The 23025-nt window shown below is 47.3% G+C and overlaps 1 protein-coding gene across 9 annotated transcripts in view; it reads left to right on the top strand.

Moving 5' to 3' along the window:
• LDLRAD3 (low density lipoprotein receptor class A domain containing 3) overlaps positions 1-23025 on the top strand; it is a 223884-nt gene that overhangs the window by 36759 nt on the left and 164100 nt on the right. Inside the window, exon 1 of one of the 9 annotated variants that reach the window (XM_079104398.1) lies at positions 5546-6118. The exons of 5 other annotated variants lie outside the window; for them this stretch is intronic. Coding sequence is in view for 1 of the 4 variants with exons in the window: in XM_079104394.1 (XP_078960520.1) it covers positions 10734-10785 (52 nt within the window). In the remaining 3 variants the exon portion in view is untranslated. Of the gene's footprint in view, positions 1-5545; positions 6119-10586; positions 10786-14338; positions 15668-19600; positions 19678-23025 lie in introns of those variants that run through there. 3 more of the 9 variants (XM_079104394.1, XM_079104399.1, XM_079104397.1) reach the window with 3 other exon arrangements.

Genomic DNA, 23025 nt, shown 5'->3' with positions numbered 1-23025 from the left:
ATGCTTTGGTTAGTTGGCTGTTAATAGCTAAATTATTAATGCAGGTTTGCAGCTGGAGGGAGCTGCTTTTGACCGGTGCCTCTCATTTTACGCCAGCTCTGTAGTAGCAGCAATTGTAGGGGTCCCATTCCGTGTGGAGCGGTTCAGAGATTGAATAGTTTATGTGTGTGTGCACAGCAGGGCAGGGCAGGCCTCTGGCTGCATGGCTGTTTGTAAGCGCCCTTTGTCTGCAAGCTTGTGATGAAGGAATTTCTTGGAGTGGGAGCTGGCTTAAGAAAGGACATTTACCCACGTGACCCGGTTGTCCTGAGAGTTCAACAACTTTTATCACCAGCGTGGAAGCACCCCTCATCTCAGTCTGTTGGACAAAGAAGATGCATATTTCAGAAGTTGACATTCTCAGACGTGATCTGTTCTTCACGATGACAGTGAAGCAGTTTTGGCCACGGAGATTCCCAGGTGGCTGCATGAACCTGGGAATGCAACCTTGGTTTGAGGGTCTTTATTCCCTTTTCCAAAGTGAAAGGCATGAATTGGCTTTTAAAATGTCACAGAATGGTGTCACTGTTTGTCCCCCATCCTGTAACTCACAGGCTTTCAGCTTCGTTGATAGTGACACACAGAAGCACATTCACATGTCCACACAAAAAATTTGTTCAAAAATGGGTCGGGGCAGCACCAAAAATGAAAGTGTCCAGCAGTGGAGAAAGGGTGTACCCATGCAATGGAGTATTGTTCAGCCATAGGAAAGGACAGAGTATTGGCACCTACTTGCAATGTGGGTGAACCTTGAAAACGTATGCTTAGTGAAGGAAGTCAGTTATGCAAGGTGATACCATTTATGGGAAACATCCAGCATTGGCAAATCCGTGGAGAGAGTCAGGGAACTGGGGTTGCCTATGACTGGGTGGGACGTGGAGGAAATGGAGAAGGGGGTTTCTCTCTGGGGGTGATGAAATGTTCTAAAATGGATTGTGGTGGTGGTTGCACAACTCTGTGAATATGCTAAAAGCCCCTGAGTTGTGTACTCTAAATGGGTGACTTGTATGTGAATTTTATCTCAATAAAACTGTGGAAAAGTCACATTTACATTGCAAATTAGAACATGTATATATATAAAGTTGAATCAAAACCTACTCTTCCTGTGTCTAATACATTCTGATTTATTCTAATCTATTCCTATCCACATCTTTAAAAAGTTTCCAGGCCATATCTTTAAAGAGTTGCTGGACATGTACCCATCATGCTGAATCTAGAATCCATACTTTGATAGATTTTACAGATGGAAAACTGAGTCCCAGAGCTTAAGAAGTGGGTAAAGGATTACCCAATTTATTAGCCGTTGATTGGAGAAATGGGGTCTTCTGACTCCTGTGTCACCATTGTACCAAGAGGCTGGATATTGTTTTTAAAAGACGGAGTGAATGCCGAGATTAAGAAAAGGTGCTGGTAGTAACTGGCCTCCGTGTCAGTGTCTTCTGTTGGGGCTGGGGTGGTCATGCTGTGCCTGGCTTTGCATGCGGTACCCAGTGCTTGGCATGTTCAAGACCCCAGCGAGGAAAGGAGGCCCCATTTTAATTTTACTTCTCAGGCCAAGATGCTGTTTTCTCAGCACTTCAGAGTAAAAACATTCAAAATTTCTAGCTGTCTCTTGTTTGGGCAATCTCGTGTATAACCTTTCCGCTGAAAGTAGAGTCTGAGGCACAGGATAATAGAAAATGAGGAAACATAGACAGGAAAGAGGACCTGGTGTTTCCCTGCTGCCCGTGAATTAGCCAAGTGGGATCTATTATTGTGCCCTGACTATGCAGCCCTGGCCTGAGATGCAAAGAAAGGAGAACCTTTTACTGGAGAGAAGGACAGGAATGGTATTAGGATTGGGGGGTGAGGTTCCAAAAAGGTCCTGGGTTGTCCATAGGTGTGCATTTTTTAAAAAAAATTATTTACTTATTTTTAAATTTTTTACAGACTGCCTTTCGATTCATTGTACACAAATGGGGTTCATCATTTTGTTTCTGTGGTTGGACACAACGTAGATTCATACCGTTCCTGAAATCATACATGTGCCTAGGGTAGTGATGTCTGTCTCACGCCACCATTTTTCATTTTCTGTCATTTCCTTCTACATAATCCAAATTTCCTCCATTCTTCTCTCACCCCCACCTCCCACCCCCCATTACATATCATCATCCACTTATCAGAGAAAACATTTGGCCTTTGTTTTTTTTGGAAGAGGTGTGCATTTTTAACAGGGAGAGGGCTCCTTTCTGGGGATGTCTGAGTGGATTCTCACCTGTTGCTTCCTGCTAGTGTCTAAGAGGCCATTTGTGGCCAGGGCTGGGTTCCTGGCCAGGATTGTCCACCCCACTGCCCCACCAAGTTTTGCTCAGTGTTTAGAAGAACACTGTACCTCCTGAGTTAATTTGGTACATAATATTTACTTCTTCCCAGCGGGATCATTTCCTGTGCTAAAAAAGACTCATGTGGACTTACAGGTTTTCAGTTCTCTCTCCTTTCATGAATTTAGTGCTGGTAAAAGGTGCCCCTCTCAGAGACAGAAAACCTCTGGTTAGTTAGGGGCCTGAGCGGAGGCTTGACGAGCAGAGGTGTTCTTCAGCTTGTTCGTCAACAGTGCTGGCCTTCCTCTGGGTTCCAGGTTCTCCTTGGTGACTCGGAAGGAAACCTGCCATGGGCTGGTTTTCATGACGATAAATAGAGTCTACCATGTTTCAGGGTCAGTGGGAGGTCTCTTCTTGGGTCAAGACTTTATGTCCTTCCCCATCTGATGAAAGGGCCAGGAACAAGCAGTGCACTGCAGGGAATCAAGACAGCAAATATAAACAACAATGATGAGACAATGTGGTTAAACATTTCTGGTGGAAAGTGCCAGCCCCCTTGTAAAGTGCATGGTCTCATTCCAACACTCCCAGCCTCTCAGCACAGCCACCCACATGCTATTGAACTTGGGCAGGTCTGGCCCATGTCCTTACCCCTCCACGCAAACCTCGTGCCTTTGGGAATACTATCGCCTGGTTCCTCCATCTGTCCAACGAGGATCATGGTGGTGATCCTGGGGTGACCAGCAATGGCAAATAGGGTAATACATGCACAGTACTGGGCACACTGAGTGGCCCCTAATGGGTCCTCAAAAAATGGTTACTATTTTTATGATTAGGTAGAAACTTTTCTTATTCCTGTTTTATGGATCATGATACTGAGGTTCAAACAGGTTCTTTCCTTTGCTCAAGACTTACGACCAGGACTGGTGGTGTCAGGACTTAGGTCTGTCTGACTCTGAACCTCAAGTATCTACTGCTGTCCTCTTTGCTCGCCCTCTGAGCTGTCATGAGTGGAGAGGACACATGGTGAGGGCGTGGACCCATGTAGCCTTTTCAGATTTGATGGTCTTCTTTCCGGGGGGGGGGGGGGGGGGGGGGGTAACTCATCCAGGTGACGTCAAGGAGCCGGATTAGGGTTCCCTGGAGGAGGGAGTTCACAAGTACATTCACATGGACAGAATTGCCCAAACAGCTGTCTTTGGTCCACGTTTCCTCTAACCTAGAATTAGCCAGGTGGAGGAGGTAGATTCCATCTCTGTGTTGAAGACCTTGGAGCCGAGTTATTCCTTTGTTACCCAGTTTGAATACGTGTCTGATTTTTGTTCCTTTTGTCTGTTGGAGATTACAATTCATCGTGGCAGATAAAGGCCCTTTCCCTCCTCCATCCTGAGGCTTGGAAGAACTCCCAGGGTGCATTGGATGCACCTAAGAACTAGAATACGCACATTTAATATGCGAGTGATTCTCTGAGGCCTTCCTCCTGTCTCCTTTCAACCGTGGCAGATCCTCTCTTTATCAGGCTTGTGTTCTCAGCTGTGTGGAATGACGCAGAGCCTGCCCAGCAGGCGGATTCAAAAAACCCCAAACCCCAAACCCCAAACCAAAAACACCAACCTAGAACGAACCTCTGAAGAGGATTATCCTGGATTCCTTTGGAAAAGACCCTCTGTGAATCCAGGGAGGTCAGCGATGTGAGTCGAGGGGTCTGTGGTTTGTAAAGGCTGCAGTCATCTAATTGGGGCCTTGGTCCAGTGGCTCCAGGAATCTTTGGACTCGTAGTAGTAGTAATAGCAATTTAAAGTGGACTCATTACTGGAGCAGTTATTGCTTTTGCTCAGAATGGCCCACCCAAGTCAGGCCCTATTAAATACAGCAATTCAGCTGACACTTAGCATCTTTAGGGAGATGAATTATCCTTTGGCCTGGTCACCTCGGCTTAGAAATCTGATCACCGGGATGAGCCCTGGGAGAGCAGTTCAGGCAGATGCATTTGTTCCTGTGGCCCCGTTGCAGTCATTCATTCAGCACACGTTTAATGGGACCAACTGGGTACCCGACTCTGTGAAGCTCTGATCTATGTTAAAAATGAAGCCGACAGGGACCCTGCATTTAGGGAGTGCACAGCTTTTATTCAATCGTGAAAATGGATTGGGCACCTACTGTGTGCAAAGCCCTGTGCTTGGCATTGTCCAGGATGTTGCCACAGGGCCCTTGCGGTGTGCTGTGGGGTACAGACTATGGTTGGTTACCTGGGCCCAGCCTTAGCTGGATGTGTGGGTCCTGAGACACAAGGGAATGCAGGTACGGGGGAGGGAAAGAGTCCCTCAGGGGGCTGGACCTGAGGAGCTTTGTGGTGGAGGCAGCTTTAACAATGATCCTTTAGGGCTGTGGCCTGGGCAGAGTGGATAAGGGACGGAGCATGCAGAGGAGGGAATGAATTAGAGCCCCAGGAAGCGGAAGGACCTGGGAAGGTGGGATGTGCATGATCACACTGTCAAGGGAATATTCGATGTCGAAGTGGTGGAACTGGTTTACCCAGGCCTGGAGGCCTGTGTGTTCTAGATGATTAGTGGTACTTCCTCCAGCAGAAAACTACCAGGAAAGGCAGATGACTGTTGGGAAGAGAACTTGGGGGGCAAAAAATGACTCTGAGCCCAAGGTGGTCATTTCCCTCAGTCTGAGTGGTGGGGTGTAAGTCTGTATTCCTTTTTTAAAAAATTTTCAGTTGCCAATGGACCTTTATTTTTATTTATTTATATGTGGTGCCAAGAATCCAATCCAGGGCCTCACACAGGGTAGACCAGTGCTCCACCACTGAGCCACAACTCCAGTCCCAAGTCTGTATTCTTGATGTCTAAAAATACTGATATATTTTTAAATCATAAATTAGGTTGACACCTGAAAATTCTGTGGAGGAATTTTTCTAACATCATGCTCCATGTTTGCATCCTGGGCAGTTTCTTTATCAAATCATAGCTTCTCATTTAATAATTAGGAGGCAGTGTTATCCCCAAAAGCTCCACCTGCTTTGACCGGTAATCTAATTGGGGACATCTGTGACGTATTGGTATTCTTATTGTTAGTTGTTTACAAAATATATTTAAACAGAAAGAAGAAAACGAAAATCACCAGTAATCCTACCACTCAGAAAAATTTTGGCATTTAAGCCTTTCAGTCATTTCCTGGATGTATGTGTGTAAATAGTTTGTGTGTGTGTGTGTGTGTGTGTGTGTGTGTGTGTGTGTGTGTGTATAGTTTTTAATTCCTTTTTCCATTTCCCACATGGTGACCATTTTTCTATTCATTGAACAACTTCCATTTTAAGTTTTTCCTTGGTCTTCTTTACCCCAACCTCTTGGTCAATGAAATTTTCCCTGGCTTTATTTTCTGCAGTCTGCACTGTGTAAACAGTTGGTTTTTAAGTTGTCTCCCAATCCGGAGCTCTATTCTAATACTCACTCATTTTCCCAAACCACACAGTGCATCTCCCGAGCGGGCTGTCCTTCTCTCAGAGGGATTGCTTCACTTTCTCTTCCAAGCCTGTTTTAATGACTGTATTGAATTTGGTCCAGTAGATATTTCATAATTTATTTAACCACTCCCTAATTTGGGGCATTTATGTTTTGGTTATTATAGGGATGGCTCTGGATGGCATGTTTGTGGCTATTCCTAGTGTATGCTTGTAGTTCTAGAAGCTCCACATCCATCTGTGGCCCCAGAGTTGAATGGTTTGGAGGAGTGACGGCCGCAGGGCTGGAGCCTGTAGCTCACCGCATTGTGTAAGTTCTCAGTTCTTCCCGTGCATCCTTCTCATGACTTCCACAGCTAGTGTGGCGCTGGCATGCCGTTCTCTTCCTGTTGCTGCCCTGCCAGGAGAGGAGCACCGATCGTTCATAGGTCTCCACTGGTACCCTCAGTCAGTGTCATCTCCTCCAGGTGCTTTTTCTGACTCGTCTTAGCAGCCTCCCTGGGTCTCCATCAATGCCCCCAGCTCCCCAACTGGAAAGGGTCCACTGGAATCTCACCTGGCTCTAGGGTGGTGAGCACAGGCAAGGTACCAGGAAGTAAGAAATCCAGATGAGTGTCTTTCAAACAATTTTTATCTTGGCATGCCCGGCTGTGGCCAGGACCCCAACAACATTCCTACCCCAATGCTTCCCAGTCTCTAGTAGAAAAGAATTAGAGAGGATCTGCCTAAGTTATGGGGTGGTATTTATGTCACAGAAGTTCACAGGCACCTTACATATTTATTATTTAAGAACAGTCATTTCCTCTACAGTGGTGCCAACTTTATTCATTGGTTTTTGGGTACACAGTGACCCTGATGTGCTATTAGGTTACTATCACATTTTTGTTGGGTAAAACCATACACATTTCCAATTAAGACAGAGAATGAGCAATTTCCTGAAGCCAGGATTGAGGTCATAACCTTGAGTGCTTCAGAATTCCAAGTATAATTAATCCACCGAGTTATGATCGTAGAGAGGAAATGCTGTACCAGTATCAGATGTGAAGGCCACACATACCGCAGCCCACCTGGCTGGTCCAGGTAATGTCTCCCAGCAGTGAGTGTGTGCCTCCTCTGGGAGCCACTGGGTGCTCTTCCAATTCCCTTTTTCTGTTTAGGTGTGGAATGCCCACAGATTTGGTGTTGTGAGCATGGCGTGTTGCTTTTCTTCCATATTTTCTGTCCTTCTTCCTCGATTTCCTGCTGAAGTCTAAGCTCTTTCCGTCAGGATGCCTGGGGGCTTTCTAAACTGAGCAGGGATGGAGAGAAAGAAAGAATGTTGATTCTGTCTTAAAGGGAACAGAGTCCTGCCACATCCTGCTTCTTGGGAGGAATGGAATGTTCTCAATATCTTTGTCCCTGTTCTATAGAGTCACAGTCCAGGGATGGAGCATCCTATCAGTTCAGCTTAGATCACGTGGCTTCCCTTTGACGAGAGTAGGAGCCCCGACTGTCATTCCATTACATTATAGCTCTTCAGAGGTGGTTCCAGTAAAGTAATAGGCAAAATGTGTACCTTCTAGATGTGACCAGAAAATGGCCTGCTCTCTCCCCATCCTGCTGGAAATGCAGGCCCAGGAACCTTGCAGATGGCACCATTGGATATTCCTGTCTGGCTCCAGTGATTTGGATCTATTTAATCCATGCCCCCTAAGTTGTACAGGCTCTGCAGCTATGAGAATTACAGTTAACTCATAGATTTGGGGTAAAAGCCATGAACTTAGAAGGCATATATGGTTGGGCTAACCTTTGCTCTGCTGCTCTCTGGCTGGCTGATCTTACCTTTTCTCAGTCTTGGTTTTCTCATGGAGGCAATTGAGGGGATGAGACAGCTCCCAGCATTTTCCCCAGAGTTAATGGGCAACCTCAGTAACAGCCCTCAGCTGTAGGCTGGGGTTGAAGGAGGTAGGAGATGTTGAATGTCTGTGTGGTGGTGTTTTCTTCCTTCCTGAGCCCTGTGGGGTGCCTCTGTCGTCTGCCCCTCAGCGGATGCTGTAGCACCTCATGTTTAAGAGAGTGGGTTCTCGAATCAGACAGACCTGGTTCCCCAGCTCTTTGGCTGTGTAATCTTGGGTAAGTTATTTAGCTCTGAGCCTTTCTTTCCTCTTCTGCAAACTTAGCACTGGTTCTTCTTTTTCTTGGATGATGTTGTGGGTAATCCTATGAAGATGCTGGTGGTGGGTACTTAGCTCACTCCCTGGCACATGGACATCACTCAGTTATCATTATTTGAGGTGAAATCCCTTAAGGGACTCAAGCCTGTGGATCCAGACCTCGCTTCTGGCTGCATCTGCCCTGCTCTGGCTGGCAGCCATTTACCTTCTTGCAGGAAAAGCAGAACTTGTAACTCAAGAGGGAGGAAGTTGCTCCCGTTGTGACCACCACCCTCGTCGAGGATTTCGGCTATAGGGGACCCCTATTTGTTGCTCCATTTGGGTCAGTCTGTCCTCAACCCCACACATGGTGCCTCAGCGACTCAGTCTACAAGGAGAACGTTAACAATTCCAATTGCAAGAGCTTTGGAAAAGACCCACCCACTCAGCAGTCATTATCTATTTATGCTTTAATCTTTGTAGACCTGAGTCACCTGATGCTCTCCAGAAAGCCCCCAGCAAGTGGAAGTTGTACATGCACCTGAAGTAATTAATGCACTTTCTACGAGCGAGGGAACATGTAATTTGCAGGAATGTGTGTCAAGACCCACCCTGCTAAATTTATACCCTGTAATTTGCAACGTTTGCTGGCACCTATTCGGCAGATTGGTGAGACTGGCTTACCTGCTTTGCAATTATATCTGTTGGCTGTATTGAGTAACTGGGGAGAGGGGAGATTGCAATCACTTAAGTAAATTAGAAGCAGCTCCAGGATCCATCTGAGATCACCCTCTGGTAGGGGAGTCCAGTTAATCATGTTTCCTTAGTGGAAACCTGAGAGCTGATTGGACCAGGAAGGGAAGAAATCGAGGACACCCATCCTGAGGCCTTTCTGGGAGTGGATGGCCCTGGGGCTTGGGAAGAAGTTTCTGCCGCATTCTCCCCTCAGACAGCCCTCTGGAAAAGGAAAACACAGGACTAATATAACAGAAATGGTTTTATGGTCTGTTTTATGAGCTGCATCAGCCCTAATAATTGACTCTGGGGAGACTCTTGTTAGTTTTTAAAACTGGAAGTCACTTTGCAGCATCTGCAGACCAGTGATTTTTATAAAATCCTCATAAATTTTCTTTTCTGGGAAACCTGCAGGACAAGCTTGTAGGCTGCAGTACAGCCTTCTGGGTCTGTTGAGCTAGGAAGAGGGCGTGACACGGGTTTGCCCACGGTTTCATTTTTGTGGCAGATGAAAGAATCCAGTGCAGACAAAATGATGTTGAGGCCAATCCTGCCCTCAGACCCTCAGTTTATGCCGAGTGACCTTGGGCAGACTGTCTAACCTTGCTGAGCAGCCTGTCTGTGAAATGGAGCTAATGATTCCTTTGGTTAAATCTTTTATAAATATTAGAGGTTTGTTGAGGCACTTGGCACGTGGACCCCCAGTAGGGTGCATTATTTAGCAGATGTAAAGAATGCTTGGCTGCAAAACCAGGTAAAATGGGTAAACAGGTGGGGTACATTCCTATATTCTTTTGAAAATCCATTCGTGAACCCAGAGGGCTGGGAATGTGGATTAGACCCAGGTGGGGCTGTCGCTTGGAGCAGGTCATAGCCAAAGAAAAGCTTTCACCACCCTGACTCCAGGGTTCATGGAACAGGGTGGCTTTCTTCTTTGGTCCTGGGACCTCCTCAAGAGTTGGAAAATAATAATAATAAAAAAAAATCGAGAATCTGGGGAGAGAGGGCCTTTCTCCAAGGTATTTGTTGTGACCAAAGACTGTAGTTTGAAATGCTGTCACTGCGAGTGGGGGTTTGAGATCTGGGGATAATTCCATGGCTGTCCTAGACTTGAGGGAGAAGGAATGAGTGTTTTCTGTGTGTGCACACGTGCCTGAGTTTACTCCTCCTAAATATTTATGGGCTGGCAGACAGCAACTGGGAAAGGCCCACGTTTAACTGGCTAAATATTAATAAGCATATTTAAGAGAATCGAGGCCTTTGTTTTGTCTTTTTAAGAAATGAATCCTTTCTTATTCACGGTGTTTCTGCAGGAAACGGCACCGCGCGAGGAAGAAGCGCTGCCTTGTTTTCCTTGAAGGTTTTCCAGCTTGGACTTGGATTTCCACTGAGACCTTATTTTTAAAAACATGTTTTTACAGCGGTGTTACCACTGTGGAGATTAGAGCAGTCTCTCACAACTTTAGTTATGAAAATAATATATGCTGTGCTCTTATTTCTTTTCATTGACCACTCTCTTTCCTTCCCTTTTCTCCAGAAGGGGACAGTGCCAGATACTCCCTCCTTTGTCTTTTCCTGCCTTCTCCAGCCCTCTGAGATCAGGGCCCTGTGCATACCTTCGCTCTGTCCTTGCTTTCTGGTGCTCACTGATTGGACTGGAGACTGTCCCAATGTCCATCCTTTCCCCAGTTGCCATCTCTGGCTCCTCTACCTTTTTTTCTTCCTGGAACTTTCTGGATGAGTTCATTTCCTTATCTTGGCAGCATTTTCCAGGAAACCCCTTTTCTGCTGAGATGGGCCCATTTGTTTCATGCAATCGAATGCTTCCCAGTGGGGTGGGGGGGCGAGAGTCCCTGGGCTGGGAGCCATCATCACAGGCAGGGCCTCGGAGGACCCTCTGTGCAGAAGGGCTGTCCTGGTTGGCTGGCTGCTGCTCACCAGGGTGTGAAGAAGCCAAGGAAAAAAGTACAGAAGAGAGTCCTGGGTTACTTACCACTTACATAACTGACAACCTGGTCTCCAGCAGAATGGAGAGGGATTCTTCCCTGCCAGAGGGTTATGTTCAAAGATGTGAAGTGGAATCAGGAAGAAGGAATTAAACTCCTCCAGGGTGAGTGGGCCTCCCACCTTCATGGCTGTCTCTGGGGTCCTCACAGGTGGGTTTGGTGCCCCCCCTGTCATGCAGGTGCTACTTGCTCAGGTAGTGATGTGCTTACACAGAGTTGCAATAACCTGTGCAATAAAGTCTTTGGTCACTTCACTTCCTGTAATCGCTTTATTATTATTATTGTTGTTGTTGCTACTCTAGAAAGGAGCACATCAGAGAAGGTAGGTCAGGAAAACCTGGTGTTCAAAAAGATTGTTTGATTTGTCTTAACCCTTTATGTCCCAGTATCCTACATATAGGATACCTCTAACAACTTAAATTGGGTAATAAAGTTAATTTGTTGCAAAGTTAATTAGTTGCTCAATTTTAGTTTTTAGAGGTGTCCTATATATAGGATATGGAGACATAATAGGTTAAGAATAACTTTTCCCCAGAAATCCGGAACCAGCCGTCAGGAATTTTCCAGCTTTGCATACATAGCCACATATTACCATCTGATTTTTTTTTTCCTCTTATTTTCTTCTGGGTTTTAAAGATTTGCAGGCAACTGATCAGAATTTTTAATAGAGTGGTGACCTCAAAAATTGTCAATTTGAATGGAAAGAAGAGCTTTTAATATTGACATGTCTTAATACAGAGATTAAAAATTAAAAAAAAAAGTCAACATAGGAGATTGAAGAATATAACCTCCTCTTTTTGTATTTACATCTGGATTATCTGAATGCTAAAATTCAAAGCCCAGATTATCAGCTCCTGTATTGCTTGTTATGTTTTGTGACTGCCTGCCCCTTGCTCCGATGGTGCCGAAGAAATGCAAACAAAGTACAGCATTAGTCTGAGCAAAACATATAACTAGGACAGCGGATCTCTTGCCAGAAATACCATCTGCTGTTTTCCAAAGCCAAAGATTGATGACTTGAGTTGTCTCTGCCTTCAGCAAATAGTCAAAGAGACTAAATATATTTATTTAAGTTCGACCGGCCTTTCATAATATTTCTCGTTAGAAGAGGAATATATGTTGGAATTATTAAAGGAAGCCCTACTCTTTGATTCCAAAATAGATGCTTATAAATTTCTAGTAGCTTTGAGTTCTGCTTTCTTCTCGTTTCGCTTCCCGAGTCTCTTGGTGCAGAGTGTGGCTGGGTTAACCTACCTGAGCTTTGATCTCAAGTCACACCCCCGCCCCTCAAAAACTGATGGTGTTGATTTTTCACCGAGCGAGCCCAGAATCCACAGCCCGCCTTTGAAAGCTCTCCCCTGGCCTCGCAGCCCTCTTTACAACCATTTGCTGTGGTGCTTCCATTTATCTCAATGTTTCGTTTGGAATCTAGGTCTACATTTCACCCAGTCTGCAAAACCGACCTGGTTGACAATAATTCCAGGAAGCACTGAATGATGCTTTTGCCTGCAGTAGGTTTCTCCCTCTGAGCAACTCCTACGTCTTAGTTCTTAGCCCATTCCCTGGCATCTGTAAGCGCCTGCTTTTCCATTACAGTGACTTAGTGCTCAGCCCTCTCTGCTGGTCACCGTGGCTTTTCCTTGTTCTCCTACCTGATATTCCCTACGACCTTGAGTAACTGGGTGTTCCACCAGTTCTTCCTGTGTGATGCGTGAATCAGCTAGTTGAGTGAGCGCACGTGATAGACAGGAGGCACACCTTAAGTGTAACTATGTTGTTCTGTGAACCCAATGTCATTGTTGAGCGGAGGGTCAGCTCGGGTGTTTTAGCAGCCAGACCAAGTGGTGGCCAGTGTGGTCCAGCTTTGCATTTGAACGGGCCCTGTCACCCAGCACTTCAGATGTGTGATTAAGTTAGGGTTTGTGCATCAGAAGCTCTGCTGTCTCCATGACACTCAAATTGTGATTCTGGTGGGTTGGTCAAAGGACCATAAGCAACTGTAGTGTTGTGTTCTTCAGGGGGGTCTTGTTGTTTTGGGGTCACAGAGGTGGTTGAGAGGAAAAAGTACTTTGTGGAGCCAGATAGATCTTGATTTGCTTCCTAGTTCTCCATGACTGTTTTGCCATCTTGAACCCCAACTTCTTCATCTGTGCAATGGGTGTGATAGCTACTCACTAGGGATGCAGTGTGGACTAAATAACATACCCCAAGTCCCAGCAGGCCCTCACACACGGTGGGCCCTCCATAGAGGTAGATGTCACTTCTAAGGGAAGTTTGAGTGCTGGCCTGTCACCGGCATTGCTAGCATTATGATGCTGTAGTCTGATTGTGTAACTATGGGAGAAGCAGGCAGGTAGGGCCACAGTTGTTTTTATTTGAAATGTAATAGTGTCTTCTTTTTTGTTTTTGTTTTTGCTCTTGTCTTTAAATATGGTTCCTTACTATTGATTTTAATTAGTCAACTTAGATTGCCTTCCTTCCTTCTCTAAAGTTGCTAGAAGTTAGGAATTCCAAGTAATAGGTCTCTCTTTCAAGATGTGAACGTCTGGGAAAGATACTGGATGGAAAAAATGGAAAGAAACAAACCCTGGTCTTGGGGGCCAGCGTTGTAAATTCTCGCGTTTCCATTCCAGTCTCTGTTGTGGTTCTGGAGGTACGAGTTAGTGTTGGTATGTAAAACCCTGTTCTGTGTAGGTCGGCTTGACCAAGACCAGTGCCACTGGCGCACTCGGCAGCCCTGTTCTCATTAGTTTGGACGCTCATTTTGAGGAATGTTTTGTCTTCTCCACATTTCCAAGCGTTCTGACCGTTGTCCTTCAAGCGCTGCTGGGGACAGTACCTGATTCACAGGGGGCTTGGGTAAGGGTGCGCTTTTCTGGAATCATGCTCTTAGCAGGGCCTCCCAGCCTCTTGGACGCCTGTTTGCAGAAGGGGCTTGGAGGGACTGAGGTCCATTTTGGGGCGTGACGTTTTACACCGTCTAGCTCCTTTTCTCCTTAGGGCTTTGTAGCCCCAAGGGGAGTCTGCGGAGGTTTTCCTTCTGTGCAGGAGTTGGGGTAACTGACTGGCCCTTGCTGATGCCTGACATTACTCTGCCTCCTCTTTCAGCTCCTCCTGTTCTTCTGTTTGTCTGTGAGGGTGGGAAGTCGGCAGGAGGGTGGGGCCCAGGCTGGGGGTGCTGGCACCCTCTCCCCTTAACAAAGACTCTTTTTAGAAGTTCTTTGGCTGGCTCCTGCTCCTTAAAGCTTTCCTGTGTGATCTTTGGACCCTGACTTGCTTGAGCCCTTGTGAGTGTGATCTGAGGTGCTCCCTCCACACCTCGTCACCTCCCCTGTGGTCTTTGGGCGACCTTTCCATGGGATTTTTACTGGGGTGGGAGAGGTGTCTAGAGATTGAGTTGCTCTGGGCGGAAGTTTGAACAGAAGCTGTTTGTCTTGTGGGAAAACAGAAGACACCCCGAGGAATGGAGACAGACAGGTGTTTGACAGGAATGTACCTGTGTACAGTAGTCCCCCGCTCTCATCCACAATTTTACTTTCTGTGGTTTCAGTTACCCGTAATCAACAGAGAGGCCTGAAAATAGCAAGTGGAAAATTCCAGAAATGAGCAGTTCATAGGTTTTGAATGGTGAGTAGCGTGACGTAATCTCACGCTGTCCTGCTCCATCCTGCCCAGGGGACACGAATCATGCATTTGTCCAGCATACTGTATTGGAGAAAGAACTTCCTTTCTGGAGGTTTGATCAACTGGGTTGGCTGAATGAGCTGGCGATAGGAGCAACAGGGGAAGAAACACTGGGGTTGTTTTCTGTGTCCTGGAGGCCAGTGCAGGAGGGCTAAGCGAGCACCCAGTAGCCCAAGGAGATGCTTAAGTATCGTCTTCATAGGGGAGATGGAGGTGGTGGCCATAGGCAGATTTAGGAGGGTTAGCAAATGAGTTTTAGGAGAGATGAACTGGCCCAAGAAGCAGATGACAGCAGGGGTCAGAGTCCCTCTGGGCTCTGGGTGTGGTGTCAGCACTAGTGTCTCTTCTGTGATCAGCATTGGTCTCCCCTGGCTGGGGAGGGGCTCACAACAATCAGATATCCACTGGAGGATCCAGCCTTTAAGGTACTTGGGGAATTTCAGAGAAAGCCCCTCCCTGCACTTGCTGCTCCCCAGGGGCCCTCAGTGGGGAGCCCATTGCACATATTCTGGAGTGTCTTCTGAGCCCCAGCAGCCTCTGCGCTGTGCACACCACTCAGTTGCCAGATCTGCTGTGGTTTTGTGGCGCCTGTGTACAAGGCTTGGTGCTATCCATGGTTTCAGGCATCCACTGGAGGGTCTTGGAAGGTGTCCTTTGGGGATAAGCGGGGACCGCCAGGCTGAATACAAATGGATGGTGGTGTGCACCAACCTGGCCTTGAAGGGGAAGTGCTGACCTCGGTTGTGCGGAGGACCAGAAGTGGCTGGGAGGGCGAGTGGTGCCTGTGGGGGTGCCCAGCGTGCTCTGAGGTCACAGGCCCCTTTTGGTTGGGTAGCCCTTGCTGCCTGCCCCCTCCTCTCCCATGTGCTGTCCATCTGGAGTTGGTAGAAGCCTTGCTGGGGAGCCGAAGACCAGCTCTCCTGTCCTGGAGTTGAGCCCTCTTGCCCTGAACATCTGGGCAGTGGTAACTTGGCAGTGCCTTTTTGAAAGAGCTCTAAAGGCAGGGGCCGGGGAGAGGGAGAGGCAGACTCAGACATTTCACTGGGCTTCAGACAGATCAGGGCTGAACTGCCCAATCTGTGGGTTCCCTGAACATAAATAAATATGGATTGCTTTTCTCTCTAGAGTTTGCTGTGAACTTGACATTTTTCTTTTTCACCAGAAACAACAAAAAACCTTTTATTGAACAAAAGAAGAGGGAACCTCCAAACTAGCCCTATGGAAAAGTTTAGTGAAGACCTTCCCCCAAGATCTCTGATAGCCAAGAATAACCCCAGGAGCATTTGAGGAGCGAGCTCTATGGTAACCAGAGATGGAGCTGGCTTCTCGAAGGGAATCCCCACCTGTGGTTCAGACCCACTTTGGAACGAAACAAGAGCAGTCACGCCAACCCTTCCAAAAGCAGCCCTGGGTCTGGTTTTTCAGCCAGCTTCAGGAGATGTGACCACAGAGCCTCGCGCCAGGCTTGAGCAGTCTGCGTGCTTGGGGTTTATCAGGGTGTGGCTGATGCCATTTTGGGCATTTGAGAAAAGAGGTAGGGCTGTTTTGAGTATTAGGGGAAAATGAGCGAATCAATTAAAAATAAACCCTGGACATGCCATTCTCCCCTCCTCACACTGTCCCCCCCCCCCCCCCCCCGAGACTTTTGCACCGTGAGCTGCTGGTCATACGTGACTCTGACCAGGGAGGGGGTTTGCTGGTGGCTGAGGCTGTGGATGGAAGGAAGAGGGAGTCAGTGCTTGTAAGCCAGCAGTGCCCCTAGAAAATGCGTTCTTTAATTTTTTTCTGGTAAGTAAACTTTTTATAGGAATTTAACACACCTACCGAAGGTGTACAGATGTTAAGTGGGGCACTCTCTGCATTCCGTGAAATAAACACACCTGGGGAACCAGTGCTCAGATTAATCCCTGGAGCATGGCCACCCCTCCCAGAGAGCGCCCCAGGGAGCAGGCCCACACTCCCACCCCCTGCTGCCCTGGCTTCTAGCATCACTGATTTCTTTGTCCTCCTGTTGAACTGGAGAGACTGTCTGACTCCTTTTCTCAACATTAAGATCATCTCGTTTCCATCTCCTTTTCCAGGATGACCTTCCATGCACTTGGGTTTCGAGGACAGTCCTCAAATCTTGGCGACCAGACTCCCCATCAGCCTTGGGCTCCAGGCTGGCGTTCCTGTTCCAGGCGCCCTTGAAAGAGCTCTTGTGTCTTCCAGCAGGAATCGTGGCCTGGTGCCACCTGGAAGACCCAGTAGCATGGAAACAGGAGTCCAGAGCAGGCTATCATTTCGGGCTCACAGACTTGGAGAGACATGTTGCATTTCCCACTGGGGATGAATCAAATGTACAGCCCTTCATCAGGGACCCCTGGCACTCCTGCCCCACCGCAGCTACCAAGGTCTGGTGGGCCCTGTGGCCAGGTCGGTTCACAAGCTCATGTAGACTCTGCTTGTGTTCTAAAAGGGGCCATGGCTCCTGGGTCATTTCCCACAATAACCCATTAAGAGGCAGTCATTCTAGGGTTCCTCCAAACATTCTCACTTCCCCTTTTAGTTTGAGCCAGTACTGGGGACTGTTGGTTTCATTGCCATGTCAAATACTCTTCTCCCAAACAACTTCCATCTCCCAAGTTTTAAGGTTTTGTTGTTGTTGTTTTTGGGGTTTTTTTTTGTCTTTTTTTTGCAATTTGATGAATAGGCTGACCTTTTCTGTTTGGCTTTTGTTTCTTAAGGTTAAGGGAGCTCTGTGTGTGTGTGCGCGCGCACGCGCACATGTGTGATTTATGAACAGTGCTGTTTAGCTCCTCCTCCCCACTCATCTTGGATGCTCGCATACACTCTCCAGGTATATTTACCATAGTGATAGTTCAAGGAATTTTTGTTGAAGAAAAAATGCCAGGGGAAAATATATCCACATCTTTCAATTCTTTGTCCTGTGAGTATATACTCCAAGATACAAGTATGAAGACAGGTACACACAGTAAAAGGCACATCTGTAGCGATGAGTAGCCTGGGCTTAGGCTACGCATACTGTTCCGCAGCTGGCTTTTCCCTCTGTCTGTGTTGTAGATATTTTCCCACGTCAGTACATACTGGCTTCTTGGTTCTTTTTAAAGGCCTCCTTGTGGGTGCTAGCATGGATGGGCTATCCATATCATCTTCCCATCTCCCTCATGGTGGATGTTTAAGTTCTTTGTAACTTTTGAGCTTTTACAAATAATTCCATAAAGAAAACAAAACAACACTACTTTCTGCGTGCTTCCGTCTGCATGTATATGTTCCTAAGAGTAGATTCCCGGATATGGAGCTGCTGGGTCCAGAGGTGAATTCATAGTAGATGGTCCTGGATATGCATTTATTGCCAGATGGCCCCAGGGAGATTGAACCCATTTATACCCCCACCAGGAGGGCAGTAGAGCCCAGTTTCCTCACACCCATGCCAACTTCTGGATTATCCACCTTTTTAACTTTTGCCGAACATATTGTTTTAAAGAAATGATAATTTCATTTACCTCTGTTTAACGACTTGTGAGGTTCTGCATCTTTTCATTTGCTTATTAGCATCTTATTTTTTGTGCCACAGCCGATCATTTCCTTTATCCGTTTTTCTCTTGGTTTGCATGCAGTTTTTTAATTTATTTTTAAGGAGTTCTAATTAGGGACCCAGAAGATTGTTTTAAAAGATGCATTTAGGGGGGAAAAAAAAAATCATTGGCACTCCTGACTGTAAAGCTCCAAAAAAGATCAAGTTGCTCTTCTTCTTTTTGGCACTAGTTGAAGGCTTTGGTTTTCTGCTTTGTTTTTATTTAATTAGGTGAAATTTTCCTTCTGGCTGGAGAGTTCCCGGCTGTCTGTAAATGCATTATCGCTTGTGCAGCACAGGGTGGATCCTGACGTGAGGTGGCAAGTGAGCCATGCCAGGTGGGGGCAGGAGCCTGTTGGAGCTGATTATCGCAGGCATGCAGCAAGGCACTGGATCCCTTGCTCGGTGTCCCTTACAAACTGTGGTCTCTTGTGCAGTTAGTGCAAAAGCACATGATCCACCTAAGCAGAGGTGGGGAGAGGCTCTGGGCTGTGCTGGCTCTGGCAGCTCTGCCTCAGTGTGGCTCTTTATTCTGCTGGCCTCAGTTTTGCCCTCTCCCTTCTGGCAGGCGCACGTGCAGCTGGGATTCTTCTCACACCCAGAGCCTGTGGAGTGTTGCCACCTTCCATACTGGTAAACAACCTGGCTGTGAGTTCAGAGGACGCCAGGGCTGCCAGGAATGGGGGTAGCCGGGGCCATGACCATGCATGTCAGACGCAAGCTCTTGACCGAGCCCCTTGAGGTCCCTTCATTCCTGGCAGGCCAATCTCAATGCCTCAAGTAGCAAAGGGCTTGCTTCTTTGCTGCTCTGGATGAGAGTCCCAACCCCAAATGCCACTGGCCTGCAGCTGTCACTACTCCCTGGATACAGAAAAAAACAAATAAAAGCCAAGGGAAGGGTGCTGATGGCTTGGGATGTACCGTGGGGGAGGGGAAACCAAGCCCTCTGAGGGTGGAGGCCTGAAAGCTGCCTCAGCCCTGGGCGGAGGGGCGTTCTCAGTCGCAGGAGCACCTGGGCCTGGCCCTTCTCCCGGATCACATGTGTCCAACCTTGACTTCTCCTGAACTGGCTCTGTGACAGTGGGTCAGCCCAGAAGGTCGCATTTGTCTCCTGGGCGGCCGTGTCAGGCCACGCTGACAGTGCACGTCACCGAGACACGAGTTCTGCCCAAGAGTTCTGGAGCCTGCGGAGGTTGCTGTGTGAATCTGGGCTACATTCGAATTTTTACTTTGACCCATGAAGAATCGTTGGTTTACACTCAAGCTAATCCAGAGGTGAAGGTTGCTTTGTAGAAACCCCCAGTGTCTGTGGACTTCTTAAGAAAGAGAATAATAATATGAATTTAAAATAGTTTTGATTCCTGCCCCTCCCCCTCTTATTAAGCAAGTTTGGATGGGATCATTATCTCAACATGAAGAAACATGTTTCAGTTCCGCACATCTTAAACTGTTCACAAATGTGGACTCTGCATAGGATTGAGGACTAATCCTAACTTGCAGGAATAATCCACAAAATGTTTGATGGCATACTTTTCATAACATCATAGCACAAGGAAGCAGCCACCCATATCCATCTGCCCACCCCCACACTCCCCGTCCCTCCCTCCCTCTCTCCTTCCTTGCAGCACACATTTTGTCTGGGCCCTGGGCTGCGTTATCCCTCCTTTGGTGTAAAAACTGCTCTTGGGGTTGTGGGGGAAACAGGCACAACAGCAGAAGCTTATGGAGCCTTAGGGTAAGTGGGGAGATGAGATTTGCATAAGTTATGTTGAAAGGTCGAAGGGATATAAACTGTCCTATGGGGTGTGGGAGGAAACCCCTGGGGACCCGGGATTACTTGTCCACACAGGCCCTCCAGCACAGAACCAAGGACCTCTGGCCTCATCCTTCATTGGGTGGGAAGCTACGGGAAGATTAGAAACAGTGGGTGCCATGATCAGATTGGCTCTATGAAGCTCTGTGAAGGATGCCTTTCACGGGCAGGGGTTGGCAAAAAGGCCACTGAGGTTGCTGTTTGTGCAAAACAAGTGGGAGAGAAGTATCTGCACCAGGAGCATGAGTGACAGGGAAGAAGAGGAAGGGTGGATGTGAGAAGTAGTGACCACCTGTTGCCCGATGTGGAAGGGGGTGATGGTCGGTGGTTCTGCCAGTGGAAATACCCAACGCGGGAGGAGCAGGCATAGAAGAACCGAGAGTTCTATTTCAGACATGCTGAGTTTGTGCTAGGGAGGGAAGCATCTTGGCCAGCAGAAGAGGGAAGCTGTGGGTGGAGGATTCAGTTGACAGGAAGAGAACTTAGTGGAGGCATCAATGGGGGGATATTGCCATGAGAGTTGAACCTAGTAGTGGATGAAGTGGCACGTCCAAGGTGGATGTCTCTTGATGGTGCAGACAGGAGCAGAACTTGGGGACCATTGAGGGGTGGGTGGAGGAAGGGGCCTCCAAGATGATCAAGCAGGAATGTGCAGAGAACCAGGTATGTAGGGGAAGCAGGGGCACAGAGAGGCATGTCAGGGAGACCAAGGGTTTGGCGTTTAAAGAGGAAGTCATACAGCTGGTCCATTGCAGCAGAACTGTGCCTAAGTACGAAAAGTAAGCTTTGGCTTTAACAACTGGGAGGTCTGGGAGGCCATTGGTGACATTGCAAGGACAGATGGGCGTGGGGCCCAGATGGACACCTCAGCGTTCACCAACCAAGGCCTTTGACTCCTTGCCAGGGTCGTGGTATTGAATGCTCCCCATCATCAGAGAGCAGTGCAGTAACAGGAAGACCTGGAGCCACACCATAGGACATGTCGTTTAATTTATTGAAAAATCATTTCTTAATGAACAACTCCTGTCTGCTCTCTCATCTCACCTGGTATGATGCTATTGTATTAAATTCGGGGTGGATCCTTTTACATTTCAGATCACCCTTCCTCTAATTATTAATCATGTAGCTACATTACAATGGTATGCTTTGCAAAATGACATGTTATGTATCTATATTACATCTAGTTTTTATATAACAGTGACTTTAATAGTGAATAATGGAACCTTTAAGAAACGAGCCCTGGTTAATCTTATGGCCTCTTTGTGCCGTTATAAAATGTGTGAAAAATCTTCATGCTTCCACTGAATTCGTAGTATTTTTTTTTTCTTTTTTCTCCTTGAGAGGTTTTCTGATGTGCGTGATACTCAGTGGGGGTTCTAATGTTTCAGGCTGTGACTAGGTGGCTCTGATGCCCAGGTGGACAAAATGCACCTTGATTACCCTGGAGCTTACTGAGGCTGTGTTTGGTTGTTTCCATTTTTTCTAGATGAGTAAACAGAGGCACCAAGGATTCATTCAGATCATCCCGTGATCATGAGTGGAATTTGAATTCAGAGTCCCAGGGCTTCAACTCTACAATTCCACTTTAGTTTTTAAATTTGCTTTAGTTTTTAAATTTTCTGGTCAGTCATGAACTACCCTTTGCATTCTGGAAAACCCAAACAGGATTACTCGAAGTTTTGGTCCTTTGATTTACTGAATCTGGTGACCCACTTGCAGAGGTAAATCGCTTGCTCTGGAGCTCTGAAAGTTGCAGTTATTTGAACATGCATGCCCAAGTGAGGACTCCATCAGCAAATACTCCTGACTCTGTCCCTTGCTAGATGTACCAACAGTGTTTGCTGAAGAAGTCAGCTAATTCCTTCTGATGGAGGGCCTGTTGTCGGCTCAGCGTGGAGGGAGGGTGCCTGCGTGAGCAAATTGCAGGAGCAGTTGGGATGGTTTAATGGATTAAGCTACTTAAGGAAATTTAAAAAGACGCACCAGTTAATATGCGTCCCCCCCTTGGCTTGGCGGTAGCAGGCTGGCGTTTTTTATTTCCCTGGCAGAGTTCCTGTCCTAATCGGAAGTGATAAGCCAAACAATTGTTCATTTGCCAAGACATGATGGAAGACTGTGGATAATTGAAGTGAACCCAAGAGGCCCTTGAATCCACAGGGTGTGGGAGGCGGGTCTGATTCCTGGCCCTTTGGAGATATTTTCTCCTATTGCAGGGGAGCAGGGGGCCAGTCACTTCCCAGTGGACGGCAGAGTGGATCAGAATTCTAAAATGCAGAGGCCAGAGTTGAGGCTCATCAGGGGCCTGAAACCTGGCTTCTTTGGCCCTTTGACAGGCTGGTCCTTCCCCGGTTCCTTGTCTCTCTGTGTTTAAGGAGGAAGGATCTTCAGTCCCTCCCTGGCAGGGTGTTTTCTGTTCTGTAGGGGAGGACCTCAAATATAGACCCCAGGCATTATTTTCAAATGCTGACGACCGTGGCCAGGACAGGCGGGTGATGTGTGCTTGCCTGCTGTGGGGACCTGGTTTGTGTACAAGGAAACAAGGAATGAGCAAGCTGAGAATTAAAGAGGAATTTGGCCGCCATCTCCCACTGCCCTTTTTGACACATAGGGAAACTGAGACCCGGGTGGTGAAGCAGTTCCCCACCAGTCCCAGGGCGAGTCCCACGAGTTTCTCTTGCGATTTCCTTCATAACCACATTGTTTGGAAGAGTCGGTTCCTACATGTGTTTTGGCTGCTATTAGAGAGCCCAAGGATGACCAAAGAGGGCGAATTATATTTTAGGAACTGGTGAGCTGAGGCGATCATGTGCTAGAAGACACAGCCAGGGTTTTTACCGTGAGCTCCTTAACTGTGTCCTTAACACCTGGCGTCTGTCCCTGAGGTTTGCATTTCTGGACCTAAGTGATCTCTGGGTCCCAGCCCCGCAAACCCAACTCCAGCTGGCTTTGCATCTGTGCGGGCTGTGCCCTTCCTAGACAGGCAGGGAGAGGAAAGGGACTCGGCCTCCCCTGAGTACCACTAACAGCAACAGAGCTATGGACGGCTAGTGAGAAGGAGGAGTTACAGATACTGGTACTAATTATTACACTCCAAGTGTATACCACTACTCTCTCTCTCTATATATATATACTCAATCCATCTGTTCATGTTAGTTTGTGTCTGTCTGTCTGTTATCCTTCTGTCCCTCAGTGACACTGGCAGTGAAGTGGTGTGACCCAGTTTAACACATGGAGAATTGAGGCTCAGAGAGAGTAACTCACTTGTCTGGA

Source organism: Sciurus vulgaris (assembly GCF_902686455.1).
Source record: "Sciurus vulgaris genome assembly, chromosome: 11".
Taxonomy (NCBI): domain Eukaryota; kingdom Metazoa; phylum Chordata; class Mammalia; order Rodentia; family Sciuridae; genus Sciurus; species Sciurus vulgaris.
Note: the sequence above shows the minus strand (reverse complement) of the source record. Positions and strands in the feature narration are given on the sequence as shown.